The 18,547-nt window shown below is 45.0% G+C and overlaps 2 protein-coding genes and 1 pseudogene across 6 annotated transcripts in view; 1 reads left to right on the top strand and 2 right to left on the bottom strand.

Moving 5' to 3' along the window:
* Window positions 1–1,308, top strand: part of DRC3 (dynein regulatory complex subunit 3) — a 41,388-nt gene extending 40,080 nt beyond the window's left edge. For all 5 annotated transcript variants that reach the window (XM_023530008.1, XM_011359079.2, XM_023530005.1 and 2 more), the window contains 2 exons: window positions 505–636; window positions 1,009–1,308. In XM_023530008.1, the coding sequence (XP_023385776.1) occupies window positions 505–636; window positions 1,009–1,122 (246 nt within the window). In that variant the 3' untranslated portion in view covers window positions 1,123–1,308. The remainder of the gene's footprint in view (window positions 1–504; window positions 637–1,008) is intronic.
* Window positions 1,309–2,386: 1,078 nt separating this feature from the next.
* ATPAF2 (ATP synthase mitochondrial F1 complex assembly factor 2) lies at window positions 2,387–18,478 on the bottom strand. Its single transcript, XM_011359076.2, has 8 exons — window positions 18,164–18,478; window positions 11,206–11,250; window positions 10,809–10,954; window positions 9,223–9,320; window positions 7,088–7,168; window positions 5,223–5,335; window positions 4,588–4,703; window positions 2,387–2,778 (listed from the first exon to the last, which is right to left on the bottom strand). Exons 1-8 carry the CDS (start codon window positions 18,294–18,296, stop codon window positions 2,641–2,643), a joined length of 870 nt encoding a protein of 289 aa, XP_011357378.1. The 5' UTR covers window positions 18,297–18,478; the 3' UTR covers window positions 2,387–2,640.
* LOC111738923 lies at window positions 13,485–13,603 on the bottom strand (annotated as a pseudogene).
* Window positions 18,479–18,547: the final 69 nt, after the last annotated feature.

Genomic DNA, 18,547 nt, shown 5'->3' with positions numbered 1-18,547 from the left:
GCAATCCAAGTTTGATTTGGCTGATGTGAAGGGCAGTAGATAGATGTGGGGTGAGCACCCATTGGTTTGCAGGGCCTCTGTCCTCAGAGCAGCCTCAAGACCCTTGGCTAGCTTCAGACTTCCCACCCAGCTGGCAGGCATTCAGAAAAGTCAGTCTTGAGGGCAACTGAGAGAGAACCACTGTGAGAGATGTCCTGAGTGAGGTCACCCCTGAGGCAGCCATCTGCCTTCTCCCTAGAGAAAAGACACTCCTAACTAGGGTCACAGTCAACATCCTGATTGGCCTTTCCTCCATAACACTGATATTGCTCAGGTCTGGGAGGGTTGTCACCGGAAGATAAGCTGTGAGAAAAGGTGGGCTCTCCACTGGGCTGTGGGCAGCCACCTGCTTGGTGCTGCCTCCACCAGCCAGGGGGCTCTCAGGTGTCCTTTCTCTTCTGCTTGCTGACTTTGTGCTCAGGGCATAATGAGACACACTCACTCCTTTGATCTTTCACTCACCAGCTTTTTGTGGACAAAGACACAATTGTTAACGCTGTTGGGGCATCGCATGACATCCACCTCCTGAAGATTGACAATCGAGAAGATGAGCTGGTGACCAGGATCAACTCTTGGTGTACACATTTAGTGGACAAGGTGAGTAAATGTAACTGGTCTAGCAGGTTGCACCAATTCCTCTAGCTACCAGCCAGGGAGAAAGTGGAAATCTTCCCTAGGGAGTGTATACTATTTGCAAAAAGAAATGAAGAAATAAATTTAAGGATTGCAGAATTCCACACTGGAGACTTCGTGTTGCTCAGTCAGACTTTAAAACCCATGTGCTTCATCATTTTTCTAACTCATACCTCAAATATATAGATAAGCATAACCCAGGAAGCTATGAAGTAAATGAGAGATGTAAATATGCAAACTTCGAAGAACTATTTTTCCTTCTCCCAAACTGGACTTAGTGAATGATATCAACCAGTTACCTAACTTAAAAACATTGGGCTTTGATTTCACCCCCAGATTCACAAGGATGAGATCATAAGGAACCGCAAGCGAGTGAAGGAGATCAATCAATATATCGACCACATGCAGAATGAACTGGACAACCTGGATAGCAGCGACATTATAGATTAGGGGTGTGTCAGCACAGAGGGTTCTTTTTGAAAGTACAGCACTCAACCCTGACCAGGATAGTGCCTGTTTCACTGACTGCCTCGGAAGTTACTGGAGACTTCTCAACCTACAACCCTCATAATGCCATCCTTCCCCCATCCCTGGAAAAACTTCCAAATGTAGAGAAAAATAAAGGACTTACGTCACCTTTTCTCCATTATTTAAGGAAATAACCAGAATTCACATTCAATGTATGAGCTGGAGAAAAAGGCCAAGATGAGCAGGTCAATCTGAGAGCAACCCTTAGGGGGTGCCCAGTGGGCTAGACTCTTGTCTGTGGACTATCGTCAGCTGTGTGCCATTTCCTCTGACAAGCCCAGAGCAGGCTGCTGGCTGTAGGCAGTGGCAGTCAATGTGGACTGAGCCCTTCTCTCCTCTGGGTGCTGAGGAATGAAGCCAGAGAGGCTGTAGCACAGCACTGGGGCCTGGGCTGGCCCACCGAGGCAGAATCTGTGGCCTCATGTCTCTGAGCTTGGCTATAGGGACCCAAAGACCCTCTGAAGGTTAAGAGTATAGGCTTGGCATCTCATGTCACCTATGCAGCCTGAGCTTCATCTGTGTAGTAGAGATCTGAGCACAGTCAAGGGGTTCAAGGAACGCACATGGAAAGCGTGAAGTACCTGTCATATGACCAGTGCCCCATGAATGGGAGTGATGCCATTTTGTTACTCAGGTATACAAGGATAGACAGCGCAGAAAGCCTTTGGTGCCTGAAACCAGACTCTCCAGCTTCCCTCTCATTGGGCCCTGGCACCAGGACACTGTACTTACCTCCTAGGACTGTGTAAGTGGCTAAGTGGATAAGTCAGGAGGACGCTTTGGGCTCCCTAAGTAGGACACATGCACATGTCAGGTGGCCTTGCCTAGGCCTGCCCAGGATTTTAACCCAGAAGTAACATAGGTTTTCTATGTTTAAGAGTAAATCATTTTTTCTAAAATAGTAGGAAAAGTAGAAACAACCAGCTTAGACCAAAAAGGACTCACTTTTAAAAGATCATTTGATTAAAAAACAGGGAAATAAAAGGCTTTGGGCTGAAGGTTCAGGGCCACACATAGAGTTTTCTGTTGATGACGTGATAATTGGGGATAGAATGAGGTTCTCAGCCACAGGCAGCAGATATAAGATCATGCTGTGGGAGGTAAACTGTTGGGCCTTGGTGAAACCCAGACATAACAAGAGGAATGAAGAAATAGAGAGGTGCAAATGAAAACAGGGCACAACACCTTTCCCGAGTGGAGAAATATTTAATAAAATCAGAGTCAAGATAGTCACTCGTATAACTTATGTCCTTGCTCAATGCTGGCTGGGGCAGAGGCATCTAGGTTGGATTTAAGCTGACCTCCAGAAAGTCACGCTATATCTCAGGCATCTCAGGGTGACGCCACGTAGAGGCTGAGCCAAGGTGTCCTGCAGGCTGGTAGAGCCCGTGGTTGTGCAGATGCTGTCCTGCCAGGTTTGCAGTGCGTACTACTCAGGCCTCACTCCTGTAAGAGCTTGTGCTTGACCGTGGTGCTCTCGGAGCAGAGGTGGACAAAGAGGGCACCCGCGGCTGTACGCGCCCGCAGCTCCTGTAGCTCATAGTCATGAGCCCACTCAACATTGCCCCACTTTTGGATCTGAGGGGAAGACAAGAAATGCTATTGAGTGCTAGTGCCCAGCTGCCTGCCAAACAGAGCCACATACCATCCCTATAGCTGGGTTGAGGGCCATAGGCTTCAATCTTGCCAAAATATGCAAGGCATGCATGGTGTGGGAGGCAACAGGTAAGAACACGCAGGTGGCCAGAGCAGGCACTGTTTTCTCCAAGGTATGGATGGTCTGGGAGGAGTACAGTCCAGGCCCAGGGCCAGTGGGTGCCCACTACTAGGCAGGCCAGGCACCAAAACCACGTGTGTCTCCCGTGAGGCTCGACCTGTGTGCCACCCCTTCTCACACTTCTTCCCACAAGGAGGCGGGCATGAGGCAGCCTGTAAAATGTCATCCCTCTATGAGCTGCCTCACCAGGCTGGGCTGCCAGCAGCCCCCACATGGGTGGGATAAAAAAAAAAAATCAACCAATGCCATCTGGTCACTTCATTTCTAATTCCTAGGGGAGCTGCAACACTGCAGAGGCCTCTCTGCTCTGCACACTGGGGCAGCGTCGCATATTCTCCAGACTCTAAGAACTATAGGGAGAAACCCCGGACACAAAGTGTGGCTGTCCAGATGTCAGTGTGATTCCAGTTCAACCCTGCTGGCTCCTCCCTGGCCAGGGGCCCAGATGGCCTGGCCCAGCTGCCTCAGCTCATGCAGGAACTCATAATCTGCCATGCCACAGAAGCTATCAACATTTCTGAGTGGCCCAATCTCGATCTGAAGAGCATTTCATACTTTCTGAGAACTCACGTGCATAATCCAAGTTACTCTCCATTTTTGTGGTGGACCAAACCTTAAGTCCAGAGAACGATGGCCTGGTTCAAGTCTCACGGTCAAAAGCAGAGCCCAGACCAGAAACCAGGTTTCCTAGCTCCCTACCTCCCAAAACCCTCACAGCCTCATATCCGATCCACAGGTCACCCCTCTTCCCATTTAATCATTTCTAACATGCAGAGAATAGATAGCCTCTTTTGAAATACGGAAAGTTTTTTCCCAGACATTTTTTCTGAGCAGATGACTAGATGGACTTGAGCAATACTGCCATTACAAAAAGGTTTCATTGTGTTAGGAACCAAATTGTAATAGCAATTAACCTTCTGAGGTTGGAAGAATAACAACAAAAAGACAGCAAAGACCGCCATAACTTTCAAGAGTTAAAAAATGCAAATGACAGCATAACAAAACCTTATTAATTCTAGGCCCACTAAATCAGAACTCGTGCACAAACAGCAGCTCTCCTTGTATTCCCAGCCAGCCAGATGACCTACTGTGTGAATATCGGGGTGTAGAGGCTCTGACTCCAAGAGTACAAACATGGCTCCCAGTCATTTTAGGTATGCCAGGCTCAAACCATCTAGTTCTGTCCATTAATCCCCACCTGCAGTGTCGGGGTGAAGACCTTGGCCTGAAGTCATCAGACCTGGCTCTAAACCCTGGCTCCGTCGTTTTTCCGGGGTGTGACCTGTGCCTTAGTGTCCTCCTGTGTGAAATAGGGATAACAACAGCCCCTACCTGACCAGGTTGTTTAGAAGAGGGAAGGGAATGATGGGAGAGCTGAGCACAATGCTGAAACATAGGGGGAGCACTTACTACGGTTATTTTTTTATAATTATTATTTGATAATACTTTGGCCATTAGTTTTGGTTTCTGTTTGTATACAAAAGTAATAAAAATGAAGTTTACATAAAAACAGATAGGTTAGTAACTCCCTACCCCTAGTTAGTTTGAATCTGGGAAGGGTGAGGTGGGAACTCGAGGTACTCGTTTTTAGGCCAGTGGCTGAATCTCACCTGGTATTCCTCTTCCAGGCGTGATAGCAGCACAGCCTGCTCCACTGTCAGGTGTAGGTCAATCAGGCCCAAAGTTAGCACCATGGACTTGAGCTGGGTCACTACAAACTCAATCCCTGCAGGGACACAAGCCAAGTTAGGACTCAGGGCACCTCCACTCCAAAACAGGGCAGTTGCTAGACCTACTCTTTATGAGGCCCTACAACCCTAGAGAGGTACAAAGGCACAAGGTAAGGGAGACCAGCCATAGGAAACATTGCTTTCTGACCAGCTCTGTATCCATTCCCCATTCTCCAAGAGCACTCTGGTTTTCCTTGGGGGAGATCCCTCCTCTGTTCCTACCTAGGGTGGGCCCATGACCTAAACCTGGCATATCAGAGCATTCCATCCCCTGGCCCAGTAATTGGTTCATGGATGGGCATGGGACTCAGGCCAGGCCAATGAGACTTGAACTCCTGAAGGAAAAAAAAAAAGCCAACTTTCTCCTGGAAGGGCGTGAGCCTACTGTCCCCTCAGACTGAGCAAAAGGAACAGCATCAGAGCCACTGCCTAGAGTGCTCCTGTGACCCTCTGGGCTTCGGATGCCCATGCCTATCCTACCCCGCTCCCAGGCCCACAGGAAGCACCATGCATACCTTGTAGGGCCCACATGTTGTAAGATGCCAGGTGGCTGATGAGCACCTCCTGAGTCCTGGCTGGGATGCTGGGCCCCATTATACTGGTAGAAGAGCCAATCTCTATACCATATCTGAAAGGAAAAGATTTGGCATGCCCCCAGGCATGCTGTGTAGCCTAGCTTTTGTCCAGAAGCAAAGTCCTAAACTACTAAGTAGTAGGTGTGTGCCCCTTCAGGGCCTGTGGCGAAGGAGTCGGTCTTGGGGATTCTGGAAGCAACGGCCACTGTGGTCAGTGAACTCCTGATATAATAATTTCTATCAAGGGCAAAGCCAGAGGACCAAGAAACTGCCCTGAATGGAAGCATAGTTAGCGTGCCACGCAAGCAGGGGTTTCACTTATACAAGGCTGCTGAAATTCTATTTGCCTGGAATTTCCATCAAAATCATGGTCTACCTGCTTTTTAAACTTTTTAAGAAAGTTTTTCCCATTTGAGGTCATGAAAATTTTTTTTAAATACTCTTTTCCTTATAATAATATTTGTATATGTCCTATATCATTCAATCACTTTTTCAAATATTTATTAAGCCTCTACTATATAAAAGGCATTGTTTTTGGTCTGGGACATGAACTGGCTTCAAGAAAGATGCATTTTTGAGAATAATCATAACTATATAAAATACAGGAAAAACATTGGAGTAAAAGCAATTTTTGTAATTTTGTTTCTTATATCACTGATTTTTCCCATTGGTTTAGAAATATTCTTGCTAAAATTTTTAACATTACAAATGGAACATAAGAAATAGTCAAATTTTTCTAAAAATTATTAAGGACAAGAAATCTCAACTGCAACAAAAAGCTGACAATTTTGTATCACAGCAAAGGTCTCCAGGCACCTAAATTACTGTTACATTTCATTAGACTCCAAAATGACACTGTATCCTCATCGTTCTCACACAGTACTACAGTTGTTACATTTTACTTGATCCTTTAATGCACTGGCTATGCCTTTTACTATAGAACCCAAGGACGCCTGGCATGCTGGGGGCACTCAGGAGATATGTACAAATGAGACAAACTGGCTGTGGGCACTCAGGAGGTATGTACAAATGAGATGAACTGACAGACATCACTTTTGTGAAAAATGCTACACCAAAAAGTAATCTACATAAGCTTATAAAATACTGTAGGGTCAAGGTAGTACCGAAGCAGTAGCCCTTTCAAAGTCCCCTTGGAATAAAATGAAACTGAATTTTGTCACCACATCAATAGTCTGCTCAGTTTGCAAAAAAGAGTCTTCCTGCTAAAGAAAAATATGGAGTATCATTAATTCCTAGACACCCTATATCCACAGGATGTTACATATAATTTTGTAGGATGCTATTCAGACTTTTCTCCATGTGTGTATATATCATATATGCCATTTTATGACTTATTTTAACAATGTAGGAATTGTGACAATGGTAAAGATGATAACTGCCAGAATGTAAGCATTTACTGTGTGCCAGGCAGGATGCTGAGCATCACTTCATTTACTCCTCACAATACCCTAAGAGGTAGGGATTATGAGCCCCACTCACAGATAAGAAAGCTGTCACTCAGAGATAAGTCACTAGCCCAAGGCCACATAGCCAATCATGGCAGAGCTGGGGCTCCATTCCTACACTCAGCACAGGTTGTACTAAGAGCGGGTACTTGGTGCATGGTGGCTGAAATAAATTTGAGGAGTATTTTTTCCAAGGTGGCCCTATTCCTGAACATATGGGAGGTGCCAAATCCCAAAGGTGCTCTGGACTCAAGAAGTCCACTAGCTGAAAGCTCTGCTTATTCAGTGTTACCTGCTAATCTCAACAAACTGCCAACACCGTAGGGCTACGCATCTTACCTCTTCTCGGCCCATTCTATGATTGGGTCCCACTCATTCTTTTGAAGTTCCACTAACGTCTGTGGTTCTTCCACCCTGTAGCTAATTCATTGCAAAAATCACCTTCATTAATAAAAAAGTACAATTCCATCATTCAGTGACAGACGATGGAAGAACACAAAAGGCAACAGCAAAAAACTTCGCCACCACCGCCCCAGCCCAAGTCTTCCCCTAAAGCAATGGTTCTCAACTGTGACCCTTGGGGCCAGTAGGGGAGCATCAACTGGGAACTTGTTTAAGTACAAATTCCGAGGTCCCACCTCACACTTATAGAAATCAAAACCTCTGGGGCGAAGACCAGCAATCTGTGTCTTAACGAACATTCCAGGGGATTGAATGTAAGCTTGAGTTTGAGAGTCACTGTCCTAAATGTCCCCAATTATTTGATGGGTCAAGGCTTGCAACACTATATTAGTACCATTCTAAACACTAATACTGTAACCCCGGATCCACACCTACTTTATCCTAGGATGCTGGATGTGAATGCTATATAGAAGCTCGGTCACTGTATCCCTACCTACCCACACTCTTCAAGAGAGCGTGGCCCCTGGCCACAGACCAAGTTGCTTGTTTGTACTTCATGAGCCCAACTGCCTTCTGGCTATAGATACAGCTACTGCCATGGAAGCCTGATACCACCTGATGCCAGGCTATGCCACTTGTTTTGACTAAGAGACATAGAAGACAGAGTCAGCTGAGGTGAGCTTAAGTTGCAAGGCCTTGTGGGACTGGAACCCAAGCAGGCACTGTGGGAAGCCAGTCTGCTGTTAGCAGAGGGAAGAAAGATCATGAGTGTGCAGGAAAAGCCGGGCTGCTGGGCAGACAAGTGGGTGGACTCTCCCCACAGGGGAGAGGGAGGCACTCTAGTACACTATCTGGTGGCTTATCGTCCTTCATTTCCTATCAGGGTCCCTGTATAGTTTTCAAGAAAACCCTAGATTGAATGGGTTTCTTTTCACTGCAATCAAATGGCCCCTAACACATTTGGATTTTCTGACTAGCAACTCAAAATCGGCACTGCTGGATGCCTCTCTAGGAGCCCCTTTGCCCCTCCTCAGCCCTCAGTGCTGATTCCATGTGCCACCTGTGAGATAACTCAAGATTCTAGAGCACTTGGGCCAGCAGACACGATGCTGCTCAACTACTTCAGTTGTTTCTTCAACTCTCCTTCAATATCACTAACAAATTAGCTAAAGAACATAAAGAAGGGAACTCCTGCCTGAATGCCGTAAGCCAAAACATCAGTTCTTTTCCTGTCTTTGCACTCCAACAGAAACACTGGCTCATTCTAGTTTTCAAGTCTGCTGGCAGTCAGACTGGAACTTACACCCCATCAGCTCTCAGGGGTATCCAGCTTGCTGACTGAAATCTTGGGACTTCTGAATCTCCATAATCCTATGAGTCAATTGTTTATAATAAAATCTCTTTATGTATGTGTATGTATATATATTTTTTTCAGACCTTCAGAGCCAGAATGAATTATGCCACTGGCTTTCATTCTCTAGCTTGCCGATGGCAGATCATGGGACTTCTTGGCCTCTAAAATTGCGTGAGCCAACTCTTGTTTTTCATATGTACATATATATGCACATACACATATATATACACAAATAACTAAATAATAGACACAAGGGAAAATTTTAGAAGTGGAGGAAGCCAGCTCCTGAATATCAACTTCTAGCCATCTGTGTCTAGGCTGACAAGTAGTGATAAGAATGCCTACGTGAGAATGTGCTGGTAAGCAAAAGTCCAAGGTCAGAGGCCTTGCTGGAGGTTGGAAAGTGACCCCTTGGTCCTAGAGCCTGCAAGAGCTGCATATGCCACCACCCCACCCTGCCCCAGACTAAGGGAGAGCTGTTGGACTACAGAAGAGGAGTGCCCATTGCTCCAACACCATTGCAGCCCAAGGAGTCCTCCCTTTTAGAGATTTGCAGAGCAGCTAAGTGCTGATGTCAACTAGACTGCTATCCCTGCCCTGTAAGATAAAGGAAAAGGGACTGCCTCTTCTTCCACTGATAACTGTCTGGGCAAATGAGGCAAAACAGCTCAAGGGACTTGCTTGGTCCAAAGGGAATGCCCTTCTAAACATCAATTACCAGATGGTATCGGTGTCCAGAAACTTTACAGCTGCTCGGATCAGCTGGTCCTTGTTTCGCTGGGTTGGGTTGTCCAAAGATGTGTTGCACAATGTAGTCTGAATCAAAAGACAGAGAGCCCTGTCACCACCTGCTAGACCCAGGCAAAGCACCTGTATTCCTGAGGATACTAGATCCAGCCCACAGCAACAGGGAGAACCAGCCAGCACCATCCAGCAAGCAGCAGTGCCAACCCAAAGCCTTTGACCCAAGGTGTTTCCACAACCTCAGCTGCAGCTCATTTACTGAGAGCTTATTACAGTCAGGCTCTGTACCAACAGTGCACTACATGTGATAGCTTGTGGTACTCACAATATTCTTGCCATGGCTCTAGGATTAATGAACGTCCCAAGGTCTCATATTTTACTACCAGGCTCTTCCATATTTAATTTAATCCTCGCAACAATTCTTTGGATAGGTACTATTATACCCAATTCAGAGATGTGGAAACTGAGGCCCAGAGAGTCAAATTCAGTAAACACAACACATAAGCATTACTGGAATTCTAATATGACTGAAAAGCTTAACAGCTGGCTCCCTTAACACCTTAGAAAGCAGGGGGAAAAAATGGCCAAACCAGAAGCAGGATTATTTTTCAGATCTGTGGTGTCAATAGGAGTTTGCTCAGGTACTCTAATGATTAGTTTGTAGCTTTGTCACCCTAATGTCATCAGACAAAGGAGCAGACCAGCACTGCAGTGGGCTGTGAAGATGTTGAGGAAGCCCACATGGGTCTATATTACAAGGCTGAGCACAGCAGGAACAGGGATGATAACACTAACTCCTATGTTGACTGAGTGCTCTCTCTGTGCCAGGGACCACACCCAGGGCTTGTTATGTATTAGCTTATTCCAACCTGATACTACTTTAGGAGCAGATACTGTTATCACTCACTTCTCACAGATGCAGAACATGGGGCTGAGAAGGGGGAATAACTTGCCCGAGGTTACTGTTTGGAAGCTGTGGAGCTTGGACCTAAACAGTCTAGGCCGACCCCTGTCCCAGGCTGCTCTAGCACCCCAGTGAGTCACCCTGTATGGATGAGGGCCAGGGAAGGCCTCGCCTCACCCAACTGCCCCTTGGGGTCTTCCACTCAACGAATAGTTACTGAGTGCCAATTAAACTTCATGCTAGGGTTGGCTTGTGCTGGTGAGTAAGACAGACATGGTCCTGCCCTTCTGTGCTTACAAGGCAGTGAAGAGACAGACAATAACCATATAAACATGAAACAGACAATTACAAATTTATAAGTGCTGATGAAACAAAGAAGCAGCTACCATGATAGAAAATAAGACAGCTGGGCAGTCAAGGAAGATAACATCTGCCCTGAGACCAGAGGAGGAACCAGCCATCCAGCAGTACTCTGAGCAGGGAACTGCAGGTGGCCAGGCCACAAAGCGGAACATTCGTTACATTCGAGGAGGCAAGTGTAGCTGCAGCCCACCCCCAAGGGCTTTATTGCAATTTGGTTAGAAGTCTCAAATTTCTTCCAGGTTCCCTAGGAAGCCAGCAGCAGGAATCAGGGTGTAGGTTTGTGAACTTGTTACCAGGTGCATGGTGTAGAATTTGATGGTATCCTGCTGGGAGTCCCATTCAGTGGCCACTGCAATGGCCAGGGCCTCGCTGGGGACAGTAAAGAGCTTGGCTTGAGGAGTTTTCAGCTTCCTGTGGTCCAGGTTTATCTCAAAGCCACCTTGAAAGATCAAATGAAAACCTCTCAGGGATTGGTAAGTGGAATTGACTGACCATTCCTATATTTAGCTACTGGAACTGGTACAGACAAAGACAACCCTGAGTCCCTTCACTGAGGGCTTACAGAAACATATCTGACAAAAGCACAAAGAGTAGTCTTCCCACTGAACTGGTAGGAGATGAAAAATATTTCTATCCATTCACAGAAAAAAAAAAGAAGAAAAAGAGGCAGTCAAAATTTCGGATACTCACCTTCACCCTGTGTGATGCTGACATTCTGATAAAACCTCTTCCTTTCTGTGAGAAAGATTTTTCAAAAAGGCAGTTTAAAATCACATTGAGACAGCTCAGGAAGTAACAAGACCAGCTGGTATCATTATTGCTGATGCTGACTGATTGGCTTGATTTCCAGATCACCATTCAAGGTCTGCCCTACTCCATGCAACATAATCAATGTCTTCTGATTAAGCTGGGAAGAGGAGGACATTCACTCTCTAGGGATAAGGGAGGAACACACTGGTCAAGCCCCTCCTAGCCCAGAAACCCAGGGATAGTCTAATCATGCAGCATCATGAACCTGCAGACTGACCCAACAGAATTTTCCAGCACCTTCTGCTTTAACTTCTAAGCATGCTCCCCGATACTATCGCCGCTAGAGCTGTCCCCATGTCAGCACAATGTGCCTGAAACTAAAGATGGTGTCTGAATTTTATAAAGCCAGAGACACATTTCAGGCAAGAGTCCAATGCTTCTAAGAAGGCATGAGTGGAAAGCCAGTATGAGCGTGAATGTGCGTGTGCACACGTGTGATGCACAGGCAGTAAGTAGAGATCCCAGGAACATTTCCCATCCTCTCTACCAATTAATTAACCTAATTAACCAGCTTGCCTGTGTATTCAAAAGGAACTCCAAACATTTCCCTTAAGAAGGAGGAAAATCTGTGTCCTGTGTTTCCTTCTGCAAATAACTTGAATAAAATCTTATATAAAAATGTAAATACACTCCCTCTCTTCTCTTGGAGGAATTAAAAACCAAGAGCACCGCATAAGGAATTATGCAGATCCTTCAACTAATAAAGAGCAAATAGGTCACATTTTGGAAGCTATAAACCATAATCCAGTCCTTACCATTCACTCATTCATTCATTCATTCGTTCATTCATTCGTTTGTTCATTCCTTCACATACTCATCAGGTACTAAAAGCCTTCAGAGTCCCTGACTGAAGTTATTTATTGGAAATAATGATGCAGCATGTGAAGGAAAAGGAGATTCATTAGTTTCTAATGCTTTTTAACTTTTTACTTTTTTTCAAAAACCAAGCTTCAGTTAGTTTTATTAATTTAAATAGACTATGAAAATCAGGAGAACTTGGTTTATGTGCATGGGGGAAGGAGGTAATGAAAAGAGAGTATCTGGTCTTACTCCAAACATTGTATTTTTATGTTTTCCACATCATATCAGTTTTTTCATAAATCTCATTTGCTATCATTAATGCTTACACAAAAAGCCCAAAATTGCATTTCTATGGTTACACTTACCAAACTGAGGCCCAAATTATTTCCCCACAAGAAAATATTTGTGCCTACTATGTGCCAGGTCCTGTTCTAGGTACTTGGGATAAAACAGTTACTAAAATAGACAAAACTCTGTCTTCAGAGTTTAAATTTTTTTTAAGCTATTAGATCTAGCCACCAAGATGATGATGTATTATTATGACACAATTTACCATCTTTGTCCAAAATCATAATACTGATTCTCTCACGCATTTACACCAAAATAGGTTTATACCACCCTGCTGCTTTTAAATTTCCCTACTTTACATGTTGTCTCAGTCTCACTCAGATGGCAGGTACGACACAGGTCCAGGGGCCTCCTTGTTAATGTCTGGATGGAAGCATCCAGACTATGTCCATGATGTTCTCCAAAGCCAGTCCAGGCACAAGTGGGAAGAGCTTTGAAAGTTCTGACTCACTGGGCAGGGGGAGGATCTGTTCCTCAGCAGGAAGTGCCAATGGAGAACATTCTGGCACACAGCCCCAGGAAATTGGTCCAAGAGAGCTGGGGGCCAAGGAATGGATTCTGACGACACAGGCTTAACTATTCAAAGTTGCCAGGACAGCAGGGTTTCCCATGAAGGAAATCTTTTGTTCTGCTTTGCTGGTCAGGCTATGGCTCCTTTGTCCTGGTCAGACCTACCTCCTTATCTGTTAAGAGGAAGAGAAAACTGGAAGGAAGAGGAATGGACTGAGGAGCAAGAAAGGGGCAACCCAAACTGCTCAAAAAAGGAGAAAACCCTGCATAAAGAGATGACACCTGGACAAAAGGAACACAGAGGCTGCCAGGCCTCAGTTGAAGGTGGGTCCATATGTTAGTATGTTTCAGAAAGGTGTTCTGAATGGAAAGGTGACAGGTAGAGGGCAAACTTCAGTCTTGAAGTTTTTGTTGTTTTGTTTTGTTTTAGGTGAGGCAACCCTGGTCGACCTCACAGATTGCAAGGACTTTGTCAGCTTACAATCCCTTTTTATTTTTTATGCCTACAGCACCTGGTCTTTGTAGGCGATCTCCCATCCAAGTACTAACCAGGCCCAACCTTGCTTAGCTTCTGAGATCAGACGGGATCGGGCTTGTTCAGGGTGGCATGGCTGTAGACGCGAAGTTTTGAAACAAACTTTGGTGAGTATTAATTCTGTTCCAGGAAGGGTGGTAAGTCCTGGCAATAGGACTCAAAGCTCACCCCTAGCCTTAAGACACTAACTAGTGGGGAGATGGACATTAAGCCAGCCAAATGATAGAGTGACCATGATGGCCAAAGTACAAGGGACACTGAAATACATGCTGGAGAAGCCTAATCTCCTCATGGGCTAAAGGAAGAGCTCCCAGGAGTCAGATTCCATATGAGACCTAAAGCAGCAGGAATTAGCCATTCTGCATTGATGGATTTGTTTTTGGAGAGGGTATGTGTGAAAGAGTTTCCAACAAAAGCAGCAGCTTACATAAAGGTCCAGAGCCTCAGGAGAACAGGGTTTTGTTGAACTAGAAAAATGGTCAGGACAAGACTGTAGCTATCTGGCAGAGAAAAGTTGGAGATGCCCAGAGAGGGCAGTGGGGACCAGATCTGGGGAGAGAAGTCCAGACAGATCACAGTAAGGAGAACAGAGAGAGCCAGGTAAGGGGTTTGTATATGTAAACGTGATCTGGAAAATTCATTTGGTGGGAGCCAGAATCCCCAACAATGTCAAAAGACGAGAGTTCTTCACCTGGGCCCTCAAAGGTCTTGGGTCACATGAGTCAAATCATGAGGCCACTAGGAGTCTGTCAAACTTCCATATTCTCCATGAATACAGGGCTACCTGACAGCAACAGGAACATCATCTTTAAAGACAAAAGAAATAATCTAGTCTTGTAGGATCACATGGAACTTAGGTCTGTGTAGAGTATGAATCACTCCCCTTACAGAACATCTGTTTCTGTGGCAAAAACACACTCAATGACTTTGAAGAGACAATTTTGTGGACTATGTAGGTAAAAGGAAATGGGTATGTAAAAAAAGTGTTGAAAGTAAAAAGCTAGCCACAAGAAAACAGGCTGTTAAGTAAAGACAACTTAAAAAAGCCTACTCATGTGAAGAGTGCTGAATTGGAAATTAATGTCTATTGTGTCCCTTTTCCTGTGAGGTTGCTTCAATTCATATAAAAAAACAGGCTGTTTTCTGTGTCACTTTCCCCTATACTGCTCAACCTGTCCCAGGCTTCATGGACCAGTGAATGATCTTTCTTTCAGCTTCAATTTCCGGGCTGGCCTTTGCTTTGTAAAGACTCAGAGCCTCTGAACTACAACTCCCACTGTGCACCAAGAATAGAGGCAGTGCCTTCTCAGAGCTGCCTAACACGGTTATCTTTTTAAACAGTGCCATCTGGTGGGCCTTAAGCCTTAAAGCTGAAATCCTCTCTCCGGGCATCTCTTCAACCATAATCCTCAGGCAGCTCCAATCAACTGTTTCTGGTATCAAAATTCTTCAGGCCAACTATATAAAGAACAACTCAATAATAAAAAGACAAGTTACCCAATTAAAAATGGTCAAAGGATCTGAATAGACATTTCTCCAAAAAAAATGTACAAATATCCAATAAGCACATAAAAACATGCTCAACATTATTTATCATCAAGGAAATACAAATCAAAACTACCTCACATTCACGAGGATCACTCTAATCAAATAATAACAAGTGTTGGTGAGGATATGGAGAAATTGAGACCTTTGTACACTGCTGGTGGAAATGTAAAATGGCGTAGCCACCTTGGAAAGCAGTGTGGCAGTTCCTCAAAAGGTTAAACGGTTACTATTTCACCCAGAAATTCTACTCTTAGATACATAACAATTGAAAACATATGCCCACATAAAAACTTGTATACAAATGTTTATAGCAGCATTATGCAGAATAGTCAAAAGATGAAAATAACCCAAATGTTCATCAACAGATGAATGGATAAATAAGATGGAATATTATTCAGCAATAAAAAAGAGTCCTGATAACATGCTACGACTTACCTAAACCGTGAAAACACTCTACTTGAAAACAAAAACAAAAAAAGACCACATTCCATTTACATAAAGTGTCCAAAATAGGGAAATTACCTGTAGAGACAGAAAGTAAAGTAGTGGTTGCTTAGAGCTGGAGGGATGGAAGGGACAAAGGTAGGGTGACAGCTAAAGGGCACATTTTGGGGACAACAAAAATATTCTAGAATTGATTGTGGTGACAGTTGTATAATTCTGTGAATATACTAAAAACCATTTAATTGTACACTTTAAATGAGTGAATTGTTATGTATCTCAATAAATCTGTTTAAAAATTATATCTCAATAAATCTGTTAAAAAATTCTTCAGGACAAATGTATCTGTCATAGCAATTAATGTAAATGAGCTAAATGACTAAACACATTTTTCCCAAATTGCGCCAGCATCTAAAGCAGGGGCTGGCGATTTTTTTTTTTCTGTAAGGGCCAAACAATAAACAATTTAGGCTTTGTGGGCCATTCCATCCCTGTTGCAACCAGTCAACTCTGCTCCTGTATTGAAAGCAGCCCTATGTAATATGTAAATGAATGTGGCTGTGTGTCAATAAAACTTTACTTATAAAAACAGGTGGCAGAATGGCCACCTTATCTACAGAATCTCCCTCAATCCACCATAACTACTCTATGAGGAAGACAGGGCAGGTGACACCTCTGAAGTGGTAGACTCTGAGAAGCTGAATGATTTGTCCAGGTGATAATTTGTAAACAGAGTAGACAAGACTTCTAACCTTGACTTTACTGGGTGTTTACAGTTAGCCAAATATGCTGCCTTTCCAGAAGACCTCCCCTCCAAGCAGCTGGTACAGAGCAGGACCACTAAACAGCCTCATACAGGTCTCCTTGCTACAGTATCTCCTCCAACAACCCAGTGACCCTTTCCTAACCCCCAAGTTCAATCCACCTGCCAATCGAAGGCCCCCCTTAGATTTAACCTTCCACTACTCTCAATACTCTCAGAATCTCAAAACGAGAAATGTTTGTAGAGCATTCAGAAGCTTGATTCACATACCTTTCTCCCACTGTGCTTCATTCTCTCATTCATTCATATCTTCTTTCACAGTTGATTACCTACCATGTGCCGAGTACTTTCAATAACCTAAAACTATTGTTTGCCGTAGAAAGGAAAAAGATATGGCAGATGACATGCCACCATAATGGGAAGTGGCATCTACTAACCTAAATTAAACCTCTGCTTTCACCAGCTTATGTGAACGCCTAAATGTGTCGCCTTTGCTTGTACTGTGCTTCCCCAGGATATTGTAAAGAAAAAAAAAAAAAAAAAACTTCTCATTTTCCTTTACAGACTCACACAGACACTCGGTGCTCCAAATGTGTAGTTTTCCCACCAGTCAACTCTGTAACACTAGCTGGGTACCCTACAATTCAATTAAGTGTCAACACTACGCACCTGGAGTTAGCATCGGCTCTCACGTGTTAAGGGCTCAGTCCTACAAGACTGCCCCCTACCCCTTCAGACTCCAGTTTAAGTTCCGGTTGTCACCTGAGCTTCTGACCAACCCAACCAAATTGGAGGTTCCAATGATGCCTCAACAGGTTTGATTAATTTGCTAGAACAATTCACAGAACTCAAGAAAACATTTCGCTTACTAGATTACCATTAATTATAAAATGATGCAACTCAGGAACGGCAAGATCTCTTACAGCCCAGTATCTCCTAAAGACATGTTCTAGCTGCCCAACACTCTTCTTCCTCCTCTACATCAAACTCCTACTCATCAATCAACTTTCAACTTAAATGCCTTCTTTTAAAAACTCAAGACCCTTTCTAGGCCCTGAACACCCCAAGATGGAAGTAGGTGCTTCTTTGTGGTCTCAAAGTTTCTTTGTACATCTCTTATCACAAGGCATTAGAAACTACTGTTTAACCAGGATACAATCTTTTGCAATTGACAATGAACATCACCCAGGTGTGGACCACACCTGTCTGTTTTGAAGACAACTGTGCTTTCTGCCCTCAGCACAGAAAAACTAATTTAATGGAAAGAGAATATTACTACTCTTCACTCATTTCAGTCACTCCCACTCTTAGCCTAAAATCTCTCCACAGGAGTAATGAAAGAGTCAACCTTCCAGGCCTCATCAGAGTCAGAAGTGGAGGAAGAAGAAACGAGGTATCAATTAACTCCTTAGTAGAGGTGGCAGTGGTTGTGGTAGGGCAGTAGGAAGTAGGGCCAGGAAACCTACAGAGAAAGTGGCCGACTGAATTCCTGGGTTCTAGACCCCTACTGTACGGGCTCCTAGGACACAGGTCAGACAGGCGGACCTTTGACCTCCACTAACCTATCAGAATCTACTCTGACCTTGTAGTCCTGTTCCAGAACCTGAATTCCCCTGTCTAAAAACAAGGATGATACCTACTTTCCTTATTAAAAAGCCAGAAACTCTGAGAAACGCCGCACACGCCAAAGGTCAATTACTGTCTAGTGCCGTGACGCGATGTGTGCCCTCGGGTTGTCCCTGCCCTAGTCTGAGCTGCTCTTTCCCAAGACTACATACCTCGATGAGCCTGATCCCTAACTCGGTTACCCCACCCGGCAAGGCCGGACCCCTCAGCCCACCTTAGCCTGCCTCGGTCCCTGGCCAAAGGGGGTGTGCCCTTGCCTCCCTCACCTGCCGGGGGAGCGTAGGCCCGGGATGGGGATGGGGTGTTTGACCCCAGCCCCACGAAGACCGTGGGGCCACCGGGGGGCCGATTCAGGAGACGGCGTCCGCCGTCCCGCAGGCGGAAGTAGCTTCTCCACATTGCGTTTCAAGGGGTGGGAAGACCACCGGTGCGAAATCTGAGAGCAGGAAACACAGAGCAAAGGAATCCCCAAACTGCCCACTCCGACTGTACGGAAAACTCTCACTGCCTCCCCAGAGCCCTCAAACTCCCCTGGACGCCGCCATCTTCCGCATGACGCCAAAGGCGCGCCGGGTAACGGCGTGCCTCCTGCACACGCCCCCAGTCAATCAGCATCACAACGCACTTCGTCCCGCCCCTTTTATGTCGCG

The sequence above is a fragment of the Pteropus vampyrus genome, unplaced genomic scaffold (assembly GCF_000151845.1).
Source record: "Pteropus vampyrus isolate Shadow unplaced genomic scaffold, Pvam_2.0 Scaffold44, whole genome shotgun sequence".
NCBI lineage: Eukaryota > Metazoa > Chordata > Mammalia > Chiroptera > Pteropodidae > Pteropus > Pteropus vampyrus.
Note: the sequence above shows the minus strand (reverse complement) of the source record. Positions and strands in the feature narration are given on the sequence as shown.

Coding starts and splice junctions, on each gene's coding strand:
- ATPAF2 (XM_011359076.2), bottom strand. CDS start 18,296: ATGTGGAGAAGCTACTTCCGCCTGCGGGACGGCGGACGCCGTCTCCTG. Junction 9,321..10,808: donor AATTCTACACCATGCACCTG/GTAACAAGTTCA, acceptor CTTTTGATTCAG/ACTACATTGTGCAACACATC. Junction 4,704..5,222: donor CAACATGTGGGCCCTACAAG/GTATGCATGGTG, acceptor GTGTCCCTGCAG/GGATTGAGTTTGTAGTGACC.